At 34.8% G+C, this 25,349-nt stretch overlaps 1 protein-coding gene across 3 annotated transcripts in view; it reads left to right on the top strand.

The window, feature by feature from the left end:
- Positions 1–25,349, top strand: part of GFRA1 (GDNF family receptor alpha 1) — a 261,672-nt gene that overhangs the window by 210,639 nt on the left and 25,684 nt on the right. For all 3 annotated transcript variants that reach the window (XM_026667367.2, XM_087964470.1, XM_087964469.1), the window contains one exon: positions 5,735–5,913. In XM_026667367.2, coding sequence (XP_026523152.2) covers positions 5,735–5,913 — 179 coding nt within the window. The remainder of the gene's footprint in view (positions 1–5,734; positions 5,914–25,349) is intronic.

Here is a 25,349-nt window from a genome sequence, read left to right on the forward strand (position 1 = left end):
GAGGCACGTCTGCTGGGAGAAGGAAGAGAGCGTGCTCTGAGAGGGCGGGAGGCAGGCAGATGTTCCAGGGACACTGCACATGCATGTGCAGCAGCCGCAGGACATCTGCCCAAGCTGCACCACAGCCACCACATGGTAGGGAAAGCTAGGAGAGTGACCAGGGCAAGTGAGCAACCGGGTGATTGGGTCAGGGGCGTGGCCAGCCAGGGGTCACCACCAGTTCGGCGACCCATGCTGAATCACTGCTACCAGTTCGTCCGAACCGGTGCGAACCATGTAAATACCACCTCTGATTCCAAGGGGACAAATACTCTCTAAAGATTCAAAAAAAAATCTAAATCCTCCACATGATATGTGATATGTTTGACATTTGTTTTCCTTTTAAGTATGACATTATTAGGCTCCACAATATCCTATTGCAGGAGAAGGAGCAGCAGAACCTTGAGGTGAAGTCAAGAGAAGAATCAGTCTCATATCTCTACATAGCCAAGTCCAACCCCCGAATCCCATTAACCCTTACTTAGAGCCAAAATAGTGCTAACCATTAGTTGAATAGATTTCTGTGCATAGAGATGAGCAATAAATTAATTTCACTGAAATTTCACAAGTAGTTCTGGTCTTTTGTGCCTGACCCATATCTCTTTATGTACAATAGTAAAATATTTTCATTATAGTTGAAATCAGCACCTTATCTCAGGCTTATGCATTCAGGTCTTCTCCTCTGGCATAGCTATTCCATTTGAATGTTTGGTTGCTATTTCCAATCAGCTTTTATTTGGTATCTTGCATAAAGCCACACATAATGCTAACATAAAATTTGCTTTAGTGTAGGAAAAACAAGCAGAGCAGGGGGCAAAGATAAGTGAGTCATCAACCTAGAGTCGTTATGTTCCCACAAATGGTCTAATTCCAATTCCTCTTCTGTTAACCCTTATTTGCCTCCAATTTACTTTGAACATTAATTGATTAAATTCCTGTGTATAGACTTGAGCAATAAATCTTCTTGACCACAACTTAACATACGGTCCTGATTTTTTTGCACCTGACATTTGGGTGCTTGTTTCTATTTTGGTCTGCTCTATAATTCCATTTCTTTGTCTTGTAGTTATGAGCTAGAAAACCATTGTGGCCCGTTCAGCATACCATAATTTAAAGCATCAAAATTTAGCATTTGTTTTTAATCAGGTTTAGGAAACAAAGCAGGATCAGAAACCATTGTTTGTATTTGATATATTACAAACAATACTACTTGATCCTATATTGTTTCATCAAATTATAGTTTAAACTAATCATGATGCCAGTTTTGTATTGGAAAATTACTGTGGGTAATTTCTGCTTAAGCTTTCACCCAGCTGACTAAAGCAAGTCCACACAGCATGGGAAATAGGATAAATGGCAAGGAAAAGCAGGGAGGAAAAACAGAAACAGACTACAAACAAAAGAAACATGAATAGCAGACGAGAATTCACATTATATTTCTATATCTATTAAAAGCCTTAAACATTTTAGACTCACTGGAAATATAATTGTGGGTAATTAGTATGGACCACCCAAAGGGAGTTGCCTTTAATTGTTTCAGACTTAATCATTTTAGGCACATAAGAACAGCAGAATACAGATGGAAAGTAAGATACTTCTTCTAGTTTTTACCATGAAAGAAATTATTTGACAGTGGTGATGATCTGTCAACATTTTGCACATTACAAGGTTTCTTTGTACCTAGGCCAGAGTGAAGAATCCCCGTGATCTTAAATCTGCTACCCAGAAGCCATGGCCTTGAATTGTGCATTTGAGATCTTAATCAAATGTAAAAAGCTAATTGAGTGCTAGAAAAACATGGTTTAGGAATTTTCCATCTAAATTAGGTTAAATATCTATTTCTCTAATTAAAAAAAAGTATGTAGATTTTGAGAAGCTTCAGTTCCCATTGAACATTCTTAATTGCTTTAATATCTTGAAACTCAAGATTTGCATAATTTTGAAAAGAAATACTTCTTTTCTATTCTTTTGCTTTTAGAATAAAAACGTTAATGAAGATAAAGCAAGGACAGTGTGAGGAAAAATTATAACTAACCTGGCAGAGACTTTTTCTTAGGAAGAAATTAAAGGTGTCCCTGCTTTAATAGCATTTCACTGAAGGGGAATAATGTTCCATTACCTTTTTTTGTTAATGGAATGACTTTTGTAAACCTTTATTTTAAATAAAAGATACAATTATCTTTAATATGCATAATGCTTTGTTCGTACATAAAATGGAGCCACATTTTTTTTGAAATAATAGTTGAAAGATCATATTAGTCTGGTTCATGTAACAGAAAACCACCCAAATGGATTAAACTATGAATAGTGCAAAATATGAGATCCCAAAATATGGCTCAGTTAGTATGTGAAAAGAATGTATTGTATTTAAAAATTATGCAGTTTCTTTGTATATTTGAGATAGTTTGGGATTTTTAATTGGAAATCAATAACCAAAGACAGGTATGCATTTTTGATGCATAAATCCTTGTTCCAAAGCCAGCTGAGGAACTCTTGGAGTTGAAATCCACAAGTCTTAAAGTTGCCCAGGTTGGATCCCCTGCTCCAAAGGATTTACTCTTCTTTATCAGAAAGGTTCATTCAATTAGGCCATCTGCCACTTTCCTCCTATTGATTAAAGCTGCCTTGGGACATTTTAATGTAAACATGGGCCAAAGAACACATTCAGAATTATCATAGGTATACAGGCAACTAGTTCAGAATCTGAGTAGAGATATTATAAGTTCCAGTGTCTAGGTACTATGCTTACCAAAGTGAATCATTCTCTGCACACTGAAACTGAAGACTCAAAATATTAATTTTAACTTAATGTCCTCACTGACATGTTACTAGTCTGGGAGGAAGTGAAGGGTTTTTTTTTTCTTTCCAAATAAATTCCTGTGCCTTAAGAGAAGTATGTCATCTTATATTCTGAGGATAGAAGACACTTTGAAAACAAATGAATGGGTGAAGATGCAAATGTTTGCAAATAGCATTGTGAGAATGTGCAAAATTTGCACTGTTCAAAAAACCAGTACAAATAGCATGTGAAACTAGCATGTTCTGAAGATCACCCTGAAGATTAGACTTGTTTGAGAAGGACTATTTGCCTCTTAAACTGAACTTTTTTTCTGAATCCTTAATTTAAAATTTGTAAATGAAACAGAATGTTAGTATAATCTGATAGAAGATCATAGAAAGAAGCCCAATTCTTAAGTATTGGAAATTCAGTCAGTTGATTAAAAAGAACACACAAACACAGAAACATACAAATACTCATATGTTATTTTTTAATCAACTGAATGAAATCCTAGCAGTTCCTCCTTCCAAACAACTATGTATGCATGCATGTATGTATGTATGTATGTATGTATGTATGTATGTATGTATGTATGTATGTATGTATGTATGTATGTACATATATGCATACATAGAAGTTTGTCATATCCACACATTTTGGGGGAAGGTGGAACTACTAGGAATTATTTCAACTGAAGTTAGTAACCTTAGGTGGTATCATACAGGATTTTTCTTCTGTGCTTCTGTGTTTTTTTAGCCTACTTTTCATTTGGAAAAGGTTCTTAAATTCAGAATTTTTCACCCCTTCATATAAATACAATAGTTATCTGTATACTGGTGTTTTACTCCTTCCTTTATTTTCTAATTTAAACTCTCTTTCAAATATGTTTTACTTCCCAAAAGATAACACTTCTTGCCATGCTAAAAAGATGTAATTACATTTTAAATAGAAGGATATTTAAACATGCATAAGGATAAAGCCCCTAGAATTTGCTCAATGATATTTGAGTAATGCCATGCTAGTTTATTTGTTCGGGTTAACTATCTGAAAACCTACTGTTATCGTCTTTTAATTTTCTCTAAGACATGCAAAGTATAAAAACTTCTAAATTTTTCCTGGCTTCATTTTCTCATTAACTGTCTGTATCTGAAGTATATTTTCTACAATTATTATAATTTTTTAAAGTTAAAATGAAGGTAATCTTTTCAAAGTAAGCAAAAGTAAAATGATTTATAACAAACATTAGATATTTGTGAAGAAATGTGTTAATAGCTAGCATACTCAGGTCTCCAGTGAAATTGTTTTGATTTCTTATACAATGAGTTTGATATAAGAAGTCTCCAAATCCATGCTGAGTCCCCAAAGACATGATTAAAATCTGTTTTTCTATTCTATTTTTTTAAAGAAATACCAATTTATTTTTGCCATAATTGCAGTATTTAATCCCATGAAAAACTACACCTTTCAAGTTTTACATGTTCAGTATTGTGGGTGAGCATATATTTCCACCTAATTATGCACATTTTGCTTGAAGACTTGAAAGGAAGAAAAATAAAAATAACCAATCAATTAATGAATTTAATGAATTTCCTATAAATAAATCAGCAAATTTGTCGGTAATGTATTAACTTACGAAAATACAGTACATCATTGAATTGGTGAGGTTGTTTTCTTGTAAAATACCTGGAATATTTTTTTATGGTACTATAACTCACTATAGATTTGCAGCTTCTGAAACTTGCATTTATAATCTGTATTAGTATGAACTTGTTTATATCTTAGAGTTAATAGCATTAGGTACTTTTATTCTCTTTATTAAGAGAACTCAAACTTTCATCCTTCCGAGGTCTGTAAAATGAGAACCCAAATTGTTGGAAGCAATATGCTGACTCTCTAAACCCTTAAAGGTTGCCGTAAAGCACTGTGAAGTGATATATACATCTAAATGCTATTGCTATTATATGATATATGTTATATAGATGATATATGTTATATATGTGCTAAATCGCTCTTAGAGTTTCCCTGCTTATTTTGCTAAGTGGGATTTTCTATCCCGTAATCTTGTCCCAGTCATACTATTGTTAATAAATAAACAGTTGAACACAATTATCACTTACCACTTCGCTAAATGTCTATGGAGATTCTCAGTCATCTGGGTCATGGTTGTCTCAAAGGTGCTTTTTCAAGGCATAACTGGACTTCTTGTTTTTCTTTGAAGACATTTCGCTTCCCATCCAAGAAGCTTCTTCAGCTCTGACTGGATGGTGGGGAATGGAAGGATTTATACTCCTTGCAGACAACTGGTCATCTGCATTCTTTTAAAGAGTTGTTGAGGCCACTTGGAGGTTTATCTGTGTCCTCTAGGTCATCTGAGTAGTTCAACTGTGTGTGGAGCCTTCTGCAGGATATTTTCTGCCCTGTGTTAAACATGGGCACAGGCTCTTGGGGATGTGTGTATGTTGTCTTCATCTTAAACTGAAATGGTTCCTGTAGCCTGCAATCTTTTCTGGAAATCCATTCACACTCCCACACCATGCAGACCATTCCCAAACATCCAGTCAGAGCTGAAGAATCTTCTTGGATAAGAAGCTAAATGTCTTCAAAGAAAAACGAGAAAGCCCCATTGTCTCTTGAAAAAGAACCTTTGGGATATTTACCATTTATACAGTAGTTGTAAACAGGTCAGTTTACAAAGAGGCAGGCATGACAATCAACTGCTTCATAATTTGATTCAGAAAGAATGAATGGTAATTCTTTCATTCTTGTTCATCCCAAAGAGTTTTTCTCTTTTATTACTTTTGTTTTTTAGAACTATTTCTGTTTGTTTTAATATGTAATATGTTGGGGGGGCATGGAAAAAGCAAAACTCTGCTATGTGCTTATTTAAGAAATTGCTGTGCATTTTTTTTTCTACAGAAAGTGCAATTCAGGCTTTTGGCAATGGTACAGATGTGAATGTGTGGCAACCATTCCTACCTGTCCAAACCACCACAGCTTTAACTACAACAGCATACAGATCAAAGACTTATGAGTCTGATAATTCCAACAATGAAATACCTACTAATAATGATTTACCAGCTTGTGCCAACATCAAGGTAAGAAATAATTGCAATTTGACCATTATTTAATACTTTGGAGGGGGAGAGGATTGTCAAACATATGAAGGGCATGCGCTTGCTAAATGTTCATGCATATCTAAAAATCCAAGCTTCCTTTTCTCTGTCTCATGCCACCTAACACTATGTTGTTGGAATGATGCATCCAAACGATTATGCCAAGCCAGTTAGTTCTGATTTTATAATATTGACTCGTTCCATACAGTAGGATGGGACATTAACTGCAAGAAATTTAGAACTTGACAACCTCAATGGATAAGTCAGTCAGTGGCTGGATCATTAACTCATGTTATGTCATTGCTTTAGACATGATTCATTTAAAAACAAAACATAATTGATCCATATATAAGAGGAGTGTCAAACTGACGGCCTGTGGGCTGGAGGCATCACATGCAGGCCATGCCCACCCCCGCTCCATGAAGGAAAAAAAATGTCACGATATGTCATATCACGGCAACATGATGCTGCGTGATATATAACATTAAACCATAAACAATTTATAATGGCAATCTGTACCAAAATGGTGGGGTCTACACTGTGCTAAAAGAACCATAGTGCTTTATTGTTATATATGAATGATATTGATAATGCATAGTTCAGATCAATGGTGGATGGAAATTACGTGTTTAACAAAATGGTGCAGAATTGTGGCCACATGAGCAATTTTTGGCAGCCCTGGGATGGTGCATATAACACCTTTGGTGCATGAGCTGTGTTAGATACTGGTTTGCTTCCAGGTCCAATTCAAGGTGTTGGTTACTATCTTTAAAGCTCTACAGATTATCTGAGACACTGTCTTGCCCACATCACATTGACAGGGGCACTCACCATGTAAGCCAGGGAAAGTATATTATAGACCCTATCAGTTAAAGAATTTTGACAGGTTGAGTCCCGGAAGAAACCCTTCTCTGTTGTTGCCCTCCCACTTGTGCAACATCCTTCCCTAGAGATAGAGTGTGCATACCTGGGTCTGCCACTTCCCATGGAAGTTGAAGAAAGGCATCTAATCCTAGGGGCATGCAGTTCTGAAGGCGCTCCTGCAATATTTTAATTTTTAGCTTATTTTGCTTTTTACTCGCCTCACATTTTACTGAACTTTGTATGCATTGTGTTTTTATATGGTTTTGTGATTTTTACGTGTAAGCCACCCAGAATGAAAAGGGTGGTATCTAAATTTGATAATTAAATAAATAAAAATAAATAAAATCCAGCAGGTAAACATAGGAAACCATTAGGATATATATTTCTTTTTCTGTTGATTGCCTTGATTCAAAATTTTAGAGTGTAGCTCTTAAAATCTGTTTTATTCTTCTCTGTAAAGTATGTTCACAAACTGATTAGAATGACATGGCTAGCTTGTCAGACTGACCTTGAAAGCATATATAATAGGCAGACACAAAAATGTTAAAAGATGACATATAATTTATTTTTATTACTGTGAGATACTATTTTGAATAGAGAAACATTTTCTAGGTGAAATTGGCTGCTGTAAAGCCAAGTGGAAAAATCACTGGTATTTTAAGGGCAAAGTAGCGATAAAAATTCTGTAAAACACAAGCTTGCTGACTGCATTATATTAGCAAAAGTTGGAAACTCAGAAGGATAAGTATAAATATTTTCTTTATCCAATTTTCTAAATACTTTGATGTAATTTATTCTAAAAAGAGGAATAGTGGTTCTGCATTCTTAATGCATCTTTTGGGAAGAGAAATAATTCTTTCAAATCGGTAATAGTGACAAGAGTTAGTCATGAAAGTCGAGGCTTCTGCAGTGATAGTGGAACAAATGAAGAATATGTTACTACTTCATCACGCAAGTACTGCAACTTGCATACTAACATCAGTTGTCAGTTACAAGTAAATTTAAGGATAACATCTTGTCCACATACCACTTCGTCACATACCATTTTCATCAGCATATTTATTACTTATGCAGGGGAAACCATAGTTAGAATATATCTGCCCACTGCCAGGTATTCAATCATGACTGGTTAAGGTTGACTCCGTCTTCCATCTTTCTGAGATCAATAAAATGAGGATCCAGATTGTTGGGGGCAATATGCTGACATCGAAAACTGCTTAGAGAGTGCTGTAAAGCACTGTGGAGCACTATATAAGTCTATTGCTATTGTTTATCCTTATCCTTTGATAACTTTTTATAGTTATCAAAAGTTTTGATGTGAGATGATATCAACTCCTACATGATAGCAATAACAATAGCACCTAGAGTTACATACTGTTCACAGTGCTTTACAGCCCTCTATAGCAGTTTTACAGAAATAAGCATATTACCCCAACAATCTGGGTCCTCGTTTTACTGATCTTGGAAGGCTGGAAGGCTGAGCCGGTGAGATTCAAACTGCCAAACTGCCGGCAATCGGCAGTCAGCAGAATTAGCATGTAATACTGCATTCTTATCACTGTGCCATCATGGCTATTACCACTCTGCCAACCAAGCATGATGCTTTCCAGAGATTTTATTCAGCTGTGTCTGGTGTACCAATATTGAAAATTTTGACTGGGTCAGAAAACCAGCAAATATCACCTTTTTTCTTACCTCTCATTTCCTATATTCTGTCATTTATTAGCTCAGCTGATTCACGTGGCAGAGTGGATTGCCATGCCTCAGCTGAACTAAAAAACAGTACAGCTCACCATTGTTGATAAAGAGGGCGGTCTCTGAGCCCTTTTTGCATGCGCAAAGCAAGATCTCCGAATCAGTAGGAAAAATTTTTTGAAACCCACCACTGATGCTCTCCCTGTTAGGTTATTGGCCCTCACAAAGCACTTCTAATGAAAGAAATAGGTTTCTTGAACTAAACTCCTTGAGAAATTTATTTTATTTTATTTTATTTTATTTATTTATTTTTGTCAATTGATTTCAAGATAATAGGTATAAGTAAAAACATAATTATGAATACATGGATACACATAAGAATTGAATACAAATAAAAATTGAAGGGAAAGTGGATACTGAGTGCTCAGCCTTGTAGGCACAAACATTTTCTACAGAGAAAATGGAATAAACCACCTAAGTCTTCTTGCCATTTACTATCATCTATAGATAAATATTGTTCTTGTTAGGGTGACATTCAGAGACTCTCAAGCTATAAAAACAAATGAAAAGAATACCTCAAAGATGTTCATAATCAAACATAAAAAAATTATATACCAAACAGAACTGTCCCATGTCTAAATTTCACTTCCTCTCTCCAGGTAATTCTGATCCTGACCATGGGAAAGCTACCAGATATTCTCTGCCCTTGTGATGATTATTGGGATTTTTGCAACCCAGATCTCTAAGCTCTACTGGGATCTGGGCAGAATAAAAATTGCCGGGGGGTTGTATTTTGTACTAGTTCCCTATCTTTATTCTAGGCTGGCTGGGGAATTCTGGAAGTTAACATCCACACATCTTAAAGTTGTTGGAATTGAGAAACACAGCTGTAAGGCAATCAGGTGAACATTTTCTTTGCTTTTCTTGGCTCTCTCTCCACTCCACCAGCAATGTTGTTGTGTTCATAGAAATGACAACTTTCTGACTCCTCTGTTCTCCCTTGATCATAGCAAATAAAACAACACAGATTATCCAGAACATTGTGCCCTTTGTTTCAGACTATACACAATTTGATCCCCTGTTTCCACTTCAGCAAAACACCTCCATCCCTTGCTGTTTTCTCTTTAAGCTCACCCACTTACGAATTACAAATCCATGAAGCTTCCTCACACCTGCTGTGAACTGCACCTCAGAGCCCCTTATGAATTTAAGCCAAAATGTCTGAAGAAATCCTGCACATTGTTTGATAATAACAATACTAATAAACACATGGCTTTATTATAGCTACTTATGATCTCTAACATTAGGCATAGTCTGAACCCCTGCAATGTTCAGCCAGGCTCATGATGAGAACTCAATGCTAAGTGCTTCACTGCCCACTGTGAATGCTTCTTAAGGACTCACTTGGAAACTAATCCTTTGGCCTTCTCATTTTTACACATATCCTTTTCTAAAGCAGCAAAAAGCTCTGAATCACCATGCCAGGTACTTATATGTGAGAAAACTCATAGGTATTTCCCATCACATATATTATTATTTAGGAAGTGTGGCATGCAATCAATATCAATTCTCTGCAGTGCTCCACAGTGTTATTTCTCCCATAAATGGAGTCACAAAAGTTGACACTTCAGATAGATGTGTGATCTATTCAAATATATGCTTCATGTACCTGACCACATTTTGAGGCCACCCTCAAGTAGCCAGGCTGCATTCTTTGAAGGCATAGTTGTTTTGCAGATTAGCAATGTCCTGATTAAATAGCTGGGACAGTATTTGGGCAAAAAAGATTGTTGGGATACTTTTACTAATTTTTGCTTTCCTAACTGCAGACATAAATGATTAGAAGAGCTGCATTCTGTAAAAACAAAAAAGGGTGTATATGGCAGGGAAACAAATCAAGGGAAAACAAAAGAAGGCAACCTAGGTTAAAAAGAGATTTCAGTCAATGGCACCAAAGGACTATGCGAAAGTCAGGTTCTCAGGTGCCTTTAAAACATCAGCAAGGTGGAGTCATTTGGATCATGTAAGTTAACCTCATTATACAAAGCTGGTGCTACCACCAAAAGGCATATTTCCAAAGTCCAAATGAGTGGCTCTGCTTATTAGAAATTTGCCTGTCTGATCAAATTAAATACAATGGAAACATGTGGCCCTTCAAGCAAGCAGGCTGCCTGATATATAGGGATTTATAGGTAAGAACCAGAATTCTGAATGGCCTGGAAGCCCCTAGGGCATGGTCATCATTGCTTGCTGTGAAGTCCTATGTAGCTGGTACCAGGGTATGAATGTCTGAAAGGCCTCACAGTGTAGGAAAGGGTGCACCTGGCACACAGATAAAGCAGTGCTAAGACCTTCCTGAACACAGCTGCCACCTGTTTATTGAGTCCAAAAGCAGTCCCAGATTACACACCAACCTTGAAGGGGGAATTGCTACCTCATCCAAAGTCAAAGATGGAAGATTCCTAGATCTGGTTAGTCCATACCACCACAGCCATTCAGTCTTGGTAGGACTGAATTAGAAACAGTTCCTCCTCATCCAAACAGAAATTCAACAGCCTCTCATGGATAGGGCACAGTAGAAAGATATAATTGGATATCATATAGACACTATTATGCAGTCAGAATACATCTAGTATCATCACAGTTGCAACTTTCCTATGTTATTAGCAAAGAAGTCAAGATTTTCCTACTTCAGTGGAACTTTGGGAATTGAGTAATGATGACTTAATTATAGTTTTAAATGTTTAAATATCATTTTTATTTTTACCTTCTTGAAGACTCTGGAGTGAAAAAGCAAGATAAAAATACTAAATACTGAATTCCATATAAAGAAATGTATGAAAAACTGTTGATATCTATGCAGGCTTTCAACAAGCTGATCTGTTTAATTAATACTAAATGTTTTAATCAAAATAAAGATCTAGTGAACATTGTTATTAGAGTTTTGAAGCATTTCATGTTTAGTCTTCAAAAAGCAGACAGGAACAGAAAAATAACCTTTCAGCATCTTAAATCAGTCATGACTATTCCCAGGATTGTATAGCTTCATGATTCCCCAAAAGTATGCGGTTGCTTTAAAGTATTATAGTCTGGTATTACATTTGCACTCCTGTTTACTCTGAAGCATTTATTAGCGAACAGATTTGAAGCACTGCTAAGTACTGGAAAATCTTAAATCACAATATAGTTAATTTACTATTTTTATATAATTTTATCTAATATTATAAAAAAGGAAAATAAAAACTAATATGAAAGTAATATAAAATAAGAAAGAAAAAAAGAGAGAGAGAGAGAGAGATAAAAGAACAAGAAAATTAAAAAAACAGAAAAGAAAGAAACATGATAGAAAGAAGTAGCTTCCAAGCTTCTTTACAACAGTTATAAGTACAATATAAATTAACTCTTACTCTGTGGTTAAGACATAGTTTTTTTTTACAATCTATTTTATCTAGTCATAGCATTATAAATCATAAGCATTTTTCTTCTTTGTGCAAAAAAAGTCCATAATGGGTTTCCAGTCAGTAATGAACATAAAAGTTGTGTTTTCTCCGAACAAAAATTTTAATTTAACCATCTCAACAAGTTCCATCATATTTACCATCCATTCCTCTATGTGGATAACGTTGAATTATTTCATCTCTGTGCACACAATAATCTTGCTGCAGTTATGGAGAAAAACAAAGGTCTCTAACTTTTTCCAAGTATTTGTCCATCAATCCCAAAAGAAAAACCTCTGGTCCCAATTTGTATGTTAAAGTTCCTCTGAACCAATTTTCGAACCCTAACCTGAAATTTTCTAGTTTTTTACATATCCCTCAAACAGAATAAAATGTTCCTTAGTGTTGTTCACATTTCCAACATAGATAAATGCAAAGTCCCCTTATATATTTTAAATATTTTTGGCTTTAGTGTTATGATAGAATGTGGTTTAAAAGCATCATGGTTTGGTTTGGTTTGGTTTGACGTGGGAGCCTGTCTTCAGATATTTCATTATGTTCCAGTGTTGACAGCTTTTCAGCATACAAAAATAGGAATCATGTAAATTAGTGAGCTCCTTTATTCCTTGGTTTTTCATTAGACCACTTACAAGAAGTCTGAGAAATAAATGCATACATAGTGGCTGAGACTGTATTATGCTTGCTGATATTATGATGGGCAATTAATTCTGACATGGCAGTTTGGCAGGCTACCTAATGCTCTGAGCTTTACTACTCAGGAGGTTACTACTTGGCAATTTCCATGACATTTATACAAATTAATCAAATTCTTATCTTCATTTTATTGCACAAGGGTTTTCTTTCTTCCTAGCAATAAATAAAAATTCAGATGCAAAAGCATAATACTCCTTAGAGCTCCTACAAACATTGGTAGAAGCTCTTTTAGCCTATGTAGTAGCCTACTTTTCCATTTCCAGGGTATTTTAAGAATGAACTTAAAGGTCTCTAGAGGAGAAATAACTAGGGACTCAAACAGGGTTTTTCTTATGAACAAAAAGGCATGTTTCTGTGATGTAACAGTGGGGAAATAGATACAAGAGTTTATTTTGTTTATATCTGTATGTTTTGTATGTGTGTGTGAGAGGGTGAGAGAGAGAGACAGAGACAGAGAGGCAGAGGTGAAATTGTGGAAAGCTGTGGTAGAAATAGTGAGAAAGATAGGGCAACAGCTGCTGGAAATCAGAGTAAATACTATTGGCCAATATCAAGAATGACCTGGGCTCAAGGGCTGCACCTCTAATTTTGAGAAGATAAAGATAGATAGTGAGAAATAATCAAAGTGAATAAGCTCCTATGCTATGGGTAGGATTATGATTAATATTATACAAGTACTTCTCGGCTTACAACAGGTGTTTTTTTTAGTGATTTAGTGATCAAAGTTACAATGGCACTGAAAAAAGACTGTTTTTCTACTTATGACCATTGCAGCATACCCATGGTCACACTTGGTAACTGTCTCATATTTATTCCCATTGCTGTGTCCTGGGGTCATGTTATCTCCTTTTGTGACCTTCTGACAAGCAAAGTCAAGGGGGAAGCCAGATTCACTTAACAACTGTGTTATTAACAACTGCAGTGACTCACTTAACAGCTGGGGCAAGAAATGTCATAAAATGGAGCAAAATTAACTAATGTTTCACATAGCAACAGAATTTTGGGGCTCAATTCTGGTCATAATTGGTTGTAAGTAAAGGATGTTAGGCTTATGGTATTTGACTCTGTGTGTTCTGACTGAAATCTAGGAAACAATGTGAATAAGTTTCAAGAATCATATAACTGAAACTTATAAAGATTCTGAAATACACCAATGGAACTAGAAGCAGCAAGTAAAATTTTGGATTTACACAAAATTTTACATACCAGGTCTATAGATTTTCTAAGATTAAATTGAAAGAGTGTAATGCAATGTGTGAAGGACCTCAGAGGACGAGGGGAAGAGATGCTGTCTAAGAAACAATCAGAAAGCTCCTAGTGGTTAATGGTCAGAGTGGTTAATGGTCAGAGAAAGAAACTTAGGAAACACCTGCTTTAAACAATCAAGTCATTAAAAGTGGTGGTAAGAAATGTGTACTTTTAGACTTGAAAGATTTTGTGAAAGTAGCCTTTCATAAAGTAGAATTAATTTATCTAGTCCTGTTGCCTACTACCGGAAACCTATAAGTTGTGTGGCACAAGAGAAGATGGGAGTGTCATATCCCCATCCTACTTTCCCCTTCGTACCATAGGGTGACAGTAAGGCTCAGCAGGCAAGTGGCCATTGTCTGCTTTGGAACCGAGGCTAACATTTGAAATATCTCACAGTAGTGGGTGCTAAGGAAAGGATAAGGGAGTGACTCAAAGGCCTGTTGGTGAGGTAGGGCTGGCTGGGGGGCACTGGCAGTTGACAGATGAGTTGTCTTCCTCCCTGGAGGGAGAGGACTTGGAGACATGCCAAGAAGGAGAGCAGAGTGCAGTTTTCCTCTGCCCCCTCCCCACTTTTGCAGCCCACTGAAGTGGAGCACGTGTGATTTTTCATGCTCCATTTCCAACAAGCAAAGTCAATGGGGAAGCCAGCAGGAAGTCAGAAGTTGCTCCTGCTTCCACAGCTGCACCCACTCAGGTAGCAGCAAGATCTGACTGACAAGAACTGATTTGGAGATGCCAGAGATCAATGGGAGAGCCCTCTTCCTCCCTGGAGACATGGTGGAGAGTGAGGCTGCCATTTTTTCACATTCCATGGCTTCCTTTGTTCTCCTTCTTCTCGACAAACTGGCAGGCAGTTCTATAGGTCAGTTGAGGAAGAGGATGAGGTGTAATTTCTGATGCTTTCTGCCAGTGTCCCACAAGCAGCATCAATGTGGAAGCTGTCAGAAAGTTGGAAGTCGTTTCTGCTCCAATTGCTTTTTTGCCTGATTTTTGCCTGTTTAGTAAAGGAAATATCTTTCAAAAGATGACCCAACAGATCACATATTGAGTAGTGTATGCTAAAAACTGCATTTGAGAAAAATCATAAATGTCTGCTAGTTTTTTCAAAAGAAACTATTTCTGTAAAGCTCTTGTTAAAGTATCTTTGTTCAGGAAAAATAAATAGAAATATATGACCAATATTTTTTCTATAGACAAATACTTTCCAAAACTATGTTATATGTATGGTTCACGTGTTCTACTTCTGTTGAATTTATTGAAAGCTACAAAAAAAAAAAAAGTTTGTGAATACTTTGATCTACTATCAGGTAAACAGATCATATGTACCAATGAAATACAATCAATATAAGCAGGAAGCCAATAAGTCACTGGAGTTTAAATATGCATATTACTTTGTATATTAATTTGTAGAGTGTATACCAGATATGTGATTATCATAGAACTTCCCTATCAGATTGCTTTTCCTATGTTTTCATTTTGTCCAATTCCCAAGAAAGATCTTAATTTATAGGTAGTCCTCAATTTACAACTACAATTGCTACCAGAATTTCCATTGTTAAATGAGTCATCCCCAATTTTACATATTTTTTTTTGCCACAGTTGTAAAGTGACTCAGTGCAGTTCTTAAGAGAATCAGGTTTTCATTCAACGTCTTCTGTCTTCCCCGGTTAATTTTGCTTGTCGTAAGTCAGGTGATAAGGTCACAAATGGCATTCACATATCCCCGCGATGCTGCAACCATTGTTAAGTACATGCACCAAGTAACCAAATTTTGATGGTTGTAAGTGTAAGGATTGATTATAAGTCACTTTTTTCAATCTTCTTGTAACTTTGAATGATTGTTAAACTAATAGTTGTAAGTCAAAGACTACCTATATATCAGTAATTTAAGTTTTCCTTTACTACATATAACCTATAATATTTGGAATTTTTGTAAGACTCTTTTCACTTGTGTATAACTGTATTCAAAAATAGTGGAATTAGGGTATTGATGAATATTTTAAGAGGAATGAGAAAAGAGAGATTCTAAAACTCTTAAGCATTTTTCTTGTGTTATAAGTGTAGCATGTTATAGCTAATCTGTAAACACAGATTACCCCAATAAGAATCATGCAGTTTTGTTTTATGACTTAATAATTATTTATTTGAAAATGAACATGTGCTTCTTAAAAATAGAAGTAAGTACTTATAAAACTAGCATTTTGTCAAAAGGTATTAAACATCTCTAAAACAAGCAGTGATATTTTATTGTTATAGTTATAGTTCTCCAGGAGCAGTTTGCATACCATTTCTCCTGCAAAGAAAAGTTGCATTTCAGTTAAATAGTCCATTTGTTTTCACTACTTTATTACAATCCTCTCCTATATGAAAATATGATGCAAAACTGATAGACTTCAATGGTAGCAGATAACCTTCCACCCAGTCTCCAACATGGAAGCTACTTCCTACAAAATTTTAACTTTACACCATTCAACTCTAATGGTTTAATAATAATATACAGGGATACCCATAATTCTGTTCCTTTAGAATTTAAAAGGAGTCAGAAATACTAATCCCAAGATGCTAAAGAAATAAAATAAGAAGGATAAAGAAATAAAGTCAAAAGTTTTTTACACCACATCCTTCATGCAAACCATGTTTACTCTGATTCCAGTAACACTTTTTCTTACATTCTGGTTTCCCATTTTTTTACATGCTTGGTCTTTTTTCTTTCTTTCAGTCTATTCATTTTTCCTTTAATGTATCAGTTTCTTTTGCAATTCTATCCTCATTCATTTTTTCTATGGAACCAAATCACCACAGCACACTTCTTGAAGACTGTTCATTTACTTCTGTATTTCATCCATATTCAATGAGCATTTAGTCATTTTTTATCTATGTCTTTATTTTTTTTACCAGACAAACAGGATTGCATAGTAGATTCTGCTGTGTTCAGTTAGACTTGGTTTGTCCTAAAGACTCACTTCCATATAATGGACTGAAATACTCACTTATGCATACTCATTTTTGTTTCCTTTAATAAACCATTTCTCACAACAGAATACATATTACCCAACATCTTTCTGCTATTGTAGTATTTATACTTCTTAACATTTTTTTACCCATTTCCCAATCTTAATTAACATTCTACCAAAGTATACAAATTTTGGGTCTTTACCATTGATTATCATTGTTTACTGTTTCTCTATCAACTCCTTTTGTTTGATATCTTAAGTTTCAGCTACCTGCTATTCATTGTACAGGTAGCCCTTGACTTATGACCACAATTGAGCCCAACATTTCTGTTGTTAAGTGAGACATTTATTAAATGAGTTTTACTCCATTTTATCACCTTTCTTGCCACCATTGTTAAGTGAATCACTGCAGTTGATAAATTAGTAACACGGTTGCTAAATGAATCTGGCTTCCCCATTTGACTTTGCTGGTCAGAAGGTCGCAAAAGGGAATCACTTGATCCTGGGATACAGCAATGGTCATAAATATGAACTAGTTGCCAAGCATCTGAATTTTGATCAGATGATTATGGGGATGCGTCAAAGGTTTTAACTGTGAAAAATAGTCACACATCACTTTTTTCAGTGCCATTATAACTTTGAACGGTCACTAAATTAACTGTTGTAAGTCAAAGACTACCTGTATCATATAAGCTAACATTTGCTGAATATATCATTGTGGTTCTCAGATAACCACATGTCATCATCTGCATATAAAAGAATACAAAAAAATATACCAACTGTAGGAAAAGGAATGGCAGAAACTGGGAGTAGAGTCAAAGGGAGAATCAACCTAGAATTGTTATGTAGCCACAAACAGATTAAGTCCAACACCAATTGAATTCCATTAACCTTTAGCCAGTGCTGAAATAGTGCTAGTCATTAGCTGAGTAGAATACCTCTACCATTGCTGGAAGATGCAAGTAATATAATGTATGATTCTCCTTAGAAGAATCTTAGAATCACCTAGGCAAACAGATATTCTGCATAATCAACCTAGGAAGCTGGATTGTTGGATCAGAAATATTAGGTGAGAAACTGGCATGTAGTCATCACATCTTTATATTTATGCCTATTTTTAAACACATAGGACACATTCTTAATGAATCACAGCAGTTAGATTTGAAATTTTAAAGACAGATACTTTCTGTAAGCTTTACTAAATGTTTCAAAGTTGCTATTAAATTTTTAAAAAAATATGTTTGTAATGAGAAAAAAATCTGTCAAGAACAAAAAAGGAAAATGAAGGAAAATGAAGGGGAAATAAAGGAAGACAAAAATGATTCACACAGTTTATTGTATATTAAAATGTTTTGAAGTTAAAGTACAATAGAGTAATGTGAAGTTCATCTTAAGCAAAAGAGAAAAAAAATGTCTCAGCATTGCTATTATGGCCCACATGAAGATACTCAAAGCTGCATAATTGCACAAACAACTTGAGGGACATCTACTGTACTTATTTAAAGCATGTATACTAGGACGAAAAAGTAACCTGTTTCAAAGATAGAAAAAGACAGAAAGAAAAATGGTCTTGTCAAGTTAAGTTAACAAGCTTTTTAGATTGTTTATGAAGTTCAAGAAGACATTTCTTCACATGCATTATTAAAGTTTGCAAACAAGTTTTGTTGTTCTCTATATTTAAATGCAAATTATGTCCCAGAATAATAGACGAAAAAGGTAGAACATCAAGGAGACATCCTTATAAAGCTAGTATAAATATGATGGTGTCGCATATACTTTGCTTCAGTGAGGATTAATAAATATTTGCATGATTTATACAAATAAATTATAAGAGATATTATAAGAGATATTCTACATTTGGGGTAAAGTCAAAAATAGTGCTGGCCATTAGCTGAGTAGATTCTTGTGGATAAGAATGAGCAATAAATCAATTTAATTGGAACTTCACATGTCTTTCACACCTGAAACAACCAGATCGGGCCCGATGGGCATGTCTCATTTGGAGTGTTTAGCAGATTAGTAGAAGATCCCACCTGCACCCCATTTATACTTTGGTCTCTTTTAATCTAATTCTTGGTTAATTTTAATGTTTTAATTCTTAATGTTGAATGTTTTAATGTTCTTATCATTTTATATTGTTGGAAGCCACCAGAGTCGCTTGACAGTGAGAGGAGTGGCATATAAATGTAATAAATAAGTAAATATTGCCATCCATGTATTTCTAGTGTCATCACAAGAATTCATTATATATTCAACCTACCCATCAATATATTAAAAATCCATGACATAATTCAATGCATATTTTACTTCCATCATGTCCTCTTCTTATCATATTCAGCAATCAACCTTCAACTCCATATGTACTCCAAAAATTCCTTAATACAAGCCCAGAATTAAACATATCTTGTCACACAATTTGTCTAAATCTAGGGTGTCAAACTCACGACCTGCGGGCTAGATGCATCATCTTTTAGCAAAAGGGGGGAAAGTCACAATATGTTATATGATGACAATGTGATGCCGTGAGTTTGACACCCCTGGTATAAATTAATAAATGTATCATAAAAAAATTTCACATCTTTCACGGATATTTCTCAGACACTTGCTGAAAGCAAATTTCTGTTCTGCAAATCCTCTATACAATGTAAAAACTTATTGCATTTCCTAACAATCCATCAACTCTTACATGCTTTTACTCAGAATCCTGCTGATTACCTTCCTGGACTTCCATAATAAACTTACTTCTAGATTTTACCTAATTCATTGAATAAGGGAATATTAATGTCATTTTTCCAGGCACTGATGCAATCTTAACTCTCTTAAATAAACTACACAGCTACACGTCTTAATAAATCACTCCTATATGTTGATACTTTTCAGGTTATACCATATATACCTGCAGTTTTTTTTTTCACTACTGTCCTATTTTTGATTTATTTTTTATCCTTTTTGTTTCTGTATGCATTTATAACATGCTCAAGATTACTAAATTGTGAACAAAACTATTTCAAAAAGGGAGAACTAAATATGTGGGATGAAGTTCCTTAGATGCCATAATCCAAATTTTAATAGCAGCATATTATTATTAGCAATATTTCCAGTAATAATTTCAGATACAAAAACATTGTCAGTTCATTCAAGTGATAAACAGTATTTTGAGAGTAGGTTACTTTTTTCCTTTAATCATTATTCCATTGGAATTGGGGAAAACAAAAATTAATTCAAATAATATATTTAGCTAGGTAGACAATGAATTAAGCTGGCATACTTTGTACAACATAAAAATATGTTTAATTTATCAAGGAAATTAAGTGCATAAGGTCAACCAGTATTTTTTGTAATTACTCAAAGTAAATAACTGTATTTTTTAAAATAAGTTTGTAACATTTCAATGCAGACCAAATTTAATTTTTAGAACACTTTGGATATATGAAAATTCAGTTTATGAAAGATGTTAATGAAGCATCTACATAGAAAATATATATATAATCAATAGCCTCTACTTTTGACAGTTGTATATGTCACTTCTGATTATGTAATGATATTTGTAAAAGAATGAAATTTGATTCTGGTTGAAATACAGGAATCTCATTTATATGTTTTAATATTTTTGAGATTAGTTCTTTTTGCATTTTGCCTATTTAACTATGATTTGATAAGTCAAGAACAGGTCATGTAAAGTAGGACATTATCACTACTGTGTGCACTTGCAATGTCCAAGTTTTATCAGAACATTTCATGGTTTGCTTCACTAAGAAACAAAGAAATTAAAATAGCAACAACAATACTGCTGTAACATCATATTTTGTGACCTTGTACTGAGGCAATGGTCACTACCTTCCAGTCTAAGCATTTCTTAATATGCTGTTAAATCAGGTCTACTAATTCTAGCATGGCTGGAAGGATTTGCTTTCCCAACAGCTTTGACTCTTGCAAAAACCTGAGATGAAGGTTCTGTGCAACTCACATTGCCTCATTTTTTTAAACAGGAATTTCTTTTTAATAGTTCTTAAAAACAATATGAACTATTATGACATATAATTCAGTAATTGTTGAGGAAGGCCACAGATCGCCTACAATTGCATGAAAGAAGATCTTTTTAAATATAGTTATAAGATTCATAGTTGGTTATACTTGGCTCAATTGATTTTTTTTTAATTAAATAGCTATTGTTTCAAAGTACCAGTCCAAATTAATTATACAGTATCTGTTGCACCTATGTATTGGCATAGGTGTATTTTTTATTTACATGCTCTAAATATTACCACAGGGATTCAGTTCAGCAAAGAGAAATGTTGAATGTTAAAATATGTTACATGTAAGTTTAGTCAATACTGTTTACAATTTTAAATCAGTCAATACTGTTTACAGTTTTCACTTTAGCATCTGTCGGGCTAAAGAGAAATTGGCCTCTTGTTCTTTGAAGTATTCAAATTCCACCATTCATAAAACAAATTTGCCTTTTCAGATCTTTTATGCTTTTTGGCCTTTAATTCTTAAACACTATAAAAATAGCTTTCTTGATCTTTTTAGGTGATTTGAATAATAGGACTTAGGTTTCAAAATTCATGACATGAATACAATTGGCCTTGGGCTGTTACAGAATGCTTTTTACCCTCACAACTCAGCACCACAGTGCAAAGTTCATGAAAATGGTACCTACTCACATTAGCGTAGCGTTTGCTTTGGTGATGAGAGATGTCATCATTGATGAAAGGACAAAGCTGCCCTAGATAAATGTCATCACTATAGTGTGATTAAACCAGTGAAATGTGGCAGTATTTTTCAGAGGAAAGGCACAAGGTTCAAAAAGTTTGAAACATTATTCTGAGACCTGATGTAAATATATATCAGAGGCATTGTAGGAAACTAATTAAAAGTAAGCTTGATTTTAATATATAGGCGGAGACATAGATATCCATAGCATATATCAAGGGTCTTCAAACTTGGCAAGTTTAAGACTTGGGGACTTCAACTTCCAGAATTCCTGAGCTAACATGACTAGAGGAGGAGCAAGTCAAGTTTGAAGACCCCTGGTATATATAGAGATATAGGAAATATTTAGAAGCAAGTTGATATGAATTGGCAATAAAGATTACATTTTTCCAAAAGATGTGCTTGTTCTCTGGTTCTCATTGTTTCAGTTTCTTCATACCAGCCCTGATTTAAACATGTTTGGATAAATGGATCACCTGTCAGGCTCAAGAAATCAGGTAGCAAGGTGATTCAAATAATTCCAGGTTTGTTGCATGCTAAGACTACAAGAATCTGAACTATGATCAAAGCAAATTGGACGTAGATAATAGTCAATGGAATTAAGGGTTGGCTGGACTTAGATCATGTGTGGACATGAAGGGAGTCAAGACTGATAACATGCTTGACCCCTCCATTAGGTTCAGCCTAGTCATCTCCTACTTCACCCATGTGACTTACCTTATTTTATGACCTTTTCTGTAGCAGTCTTTAAGCAAACATCATTACCATTAGATGAACCAATGCTTTGCTATGGATCTGGTTTTGCCAACAATCAGAAGTAAATACTGACTTTCAGCAAAATCACCACAAAACACAGTCATGTGACCACAGTTATAAATGCAGACCATACTTTGTTGAGCACCTAAAGTATGGTCACATGACCACTAAGGAGCAAACCATAAAAAACTTTGAATTCAGGTTGTAACTTTTCCCAGTGAGGTATTTGTAACTTTGAATCATCACTAAGCGATTTGCCATAAGTCAAGGACCACCTCTTCTTTTCTTCACTGTATTGGACTTAAAAAAAATTGGACTTAAATCAAAATGTGTGTGACAAGATAATTCTGTAAGCCATTAATCTTTCTTTCCAGGGATATATACATCATGTCTCCCTAAGCAGATTGATCCTCTGCTTATCACCTATAACTTCTATAATTTTGTCACCAGTTTCTGTGCACATTGTTCTGTTCCGTCCTCCCATTATAACATTTGTTCTTCCACTGTTACATTAGCCTGAGATGGGACTTTATGTCTACAAGAGCCAGTGAGAAAACTGGATTTGCTTTCCCAACAGCATGTTTCTATTTTGTATCTTGTTTTGTATGCTTGAGTGATAGAGCAGGACTTGTTTGATTATCAAATTTGTCAAAACCTGGTTCTATCCCATTTTCATGGAGAAAATTTCATTAAATACAAATCCATATAAGTACGCATAAGACTGGGCAAAGCTGCATAGGAACTCAAGACTATCCTTCACTTGCTGAGTTTCTTTTTCTAAACTAACCCAATAACTCAAACATTGTAACTTTTCTTCACTGGGGAGCTGCTTCAATCCTTTGACCATTTCTATCAATCTTCCTATAACTTCACCCATCCTCCCATTTGAAAGAAATGTAAAAACAGGGATCACAAGGAATCCACCACTCTGAGCAGTTTGAAAGTCTGAAGCTGCTCTCATCCTAAATGAACTGATAATTGTATTTATTTATTTTTTATATTGTTTTATTTTAAGACAAACATACACAGACAATATTAAAAAAACATAAAACCACTTTCCATTTTGTACATACAGTATGTCAGTTTAGAATCTTTTGTGCGATCCTTTCATAATCATTGTTCACAATTTATATCAATCTCACATTGTCAAACCAACATATGCTTATCTATTTATCAATTATTAATTATCCTGCTATTTATTCCATCAATATTATATTATGCTGTTATCCAATGGTTATGTATATGTCTACATTATATTTTGTATCAGTCTATTAAACTTCTATAACAAAATTATCTATTCTGTTACCTTACCATGTCTTTTTATCCAACCATTGATAAAACAAATCCCATATCATATAAAATTGCTTGCCTTCTTGTTCTCTAATTTCGAGTGTCAGTTTACTCATTTCAGCACAGTCCATAATTTTTTTAATAACTTCCTCCTACATAGGAATTTTGTCATTTTTCCAGTTCTTCGCAAATACAGTTCTACCTGCTGTTAAAACATTTACAATCAAATATTTCAATTCTTTATTGTATATGTCTGGTATGACTCCCAATAAAAAGATCTCTGGTTTAAAGTCTATATATTGTTTTATCATTTTTTCCAACCATGTGTGGATTTTAGTCCAATATTTCTTCGCGTCCGAACATGTCCACCACATATGGTAATATGAACCAGGTATCTGATGACATTTCTAGCATTTATCTGATTTATTCTTGAACATTCTTGCTATTCTTGTTGGGGGTAGGTGCCACCTGTAAAACATCTTATACAAATTTTCCTTATATGCAGTTGACATTGTCATTTTATAATTTTGAGGCCACAATTTTTGCCATTTTTTATATCCAAAATTTTTCCCCCAAGCAATCATCATTTCTTTAACTTGTTCCTCCTCCAATTTAAATTCTAATAGATGTCCTTAAAGTTTTTAAATTACCTTTTCATCAGTACCCATCAAAATTGTATCTAAATCAGTCAACTTATCATAAATACCTTCTGCTTTAGAGTCTTTATCAAACCTAGATTGTATTTGCAAATATGAGAACCAATTCATGTTTACACCTTGTTCTTCCAATGCTTGCATAGATTTAAGTTCAACCTTTTCATTCAATATCTCACCATATCTAACTGTTTGTTCTTTTTTATATATTATTGGATAAGAAAAAGCTTCAATAGTTGATATCCATGTTGGAATTTTTAAGTAATATTGTCTTTTTATCTTCTCCCAGTTCAAAAACAATGCTTCTCGAATATAATGTCTTCTAAAATACCCCTGTGTTTTAGTTCCCTTATACCAGAGAAAGGCATGCCATCCCAACAGCAAGTCATGGCCTTCTAAAGTTAATAATCTACTGTTCCTTAGTGTTATCGATTCCTTTACCCACATCAAACTTGTCGCCTGGTAATATGGCTCCCAATTGGGCAAGGCAAACCCTCCTCTTATTCTTGCATCTTGTAACAGTTTTAATTTTATTCTTGCTTTTTTACCCTGCCAAATATACTGTATTTCAACACAATTCTATTTAAATCTTAAAAAAAACTCTTTCCCTAGTTGAATAGGAATTGTCTGGAATAAATATAAAACTCTAGGCAATATATTCATCTTAATTGTAGATATTCTCCCAATCAATGATAGTTGCAGTTTTTCCCATTTTATCAAATCTGTCACAATCTGCTGTTTGAGTTTAACATAATTATCTTCCTTCAGTGTACTACATCTTGGTGTAATATGTTGTCATGCCCCTGGTGGAGACTGACTCTGAGGAAGAGGAGGAACAGCCAACAGGGAGTGGGAGTGTGGCTCCAGAGGTGGTGGAGGAAGCTGGGGAAGGGCAGAGGCCAGCTGAGCAGTCAGAGAAGGATCCAGGCCCATCCCCTATCCATCCTAGGTCACACAGGGAGGAGAGGATCAGGGAAAAGCGAGGTCTACTCAAGAGGAGATTACCATGATCCTCCTCGTGGCTTGCAGGTGGGAGCTATGTATATAAGTTTGCAACTGCGCAGTTAGAATTTGCAGGAGTCAATTTA

This window comes from Notechis scutatus, chromosome 4, assembly GCF_049901735.1.
Source record: "Notechis scutatus isolate UNSWTSFEM ecotype Mainland chromosome 4, rNotScu1.2, whole genome shotgun sequence".
NCBI classification, from domain to species: Eukaryota; Metazoa; Chordata; class Lepidosauria; order Squamata; family Elapidae; genus Notechis; species Notechis scutatus.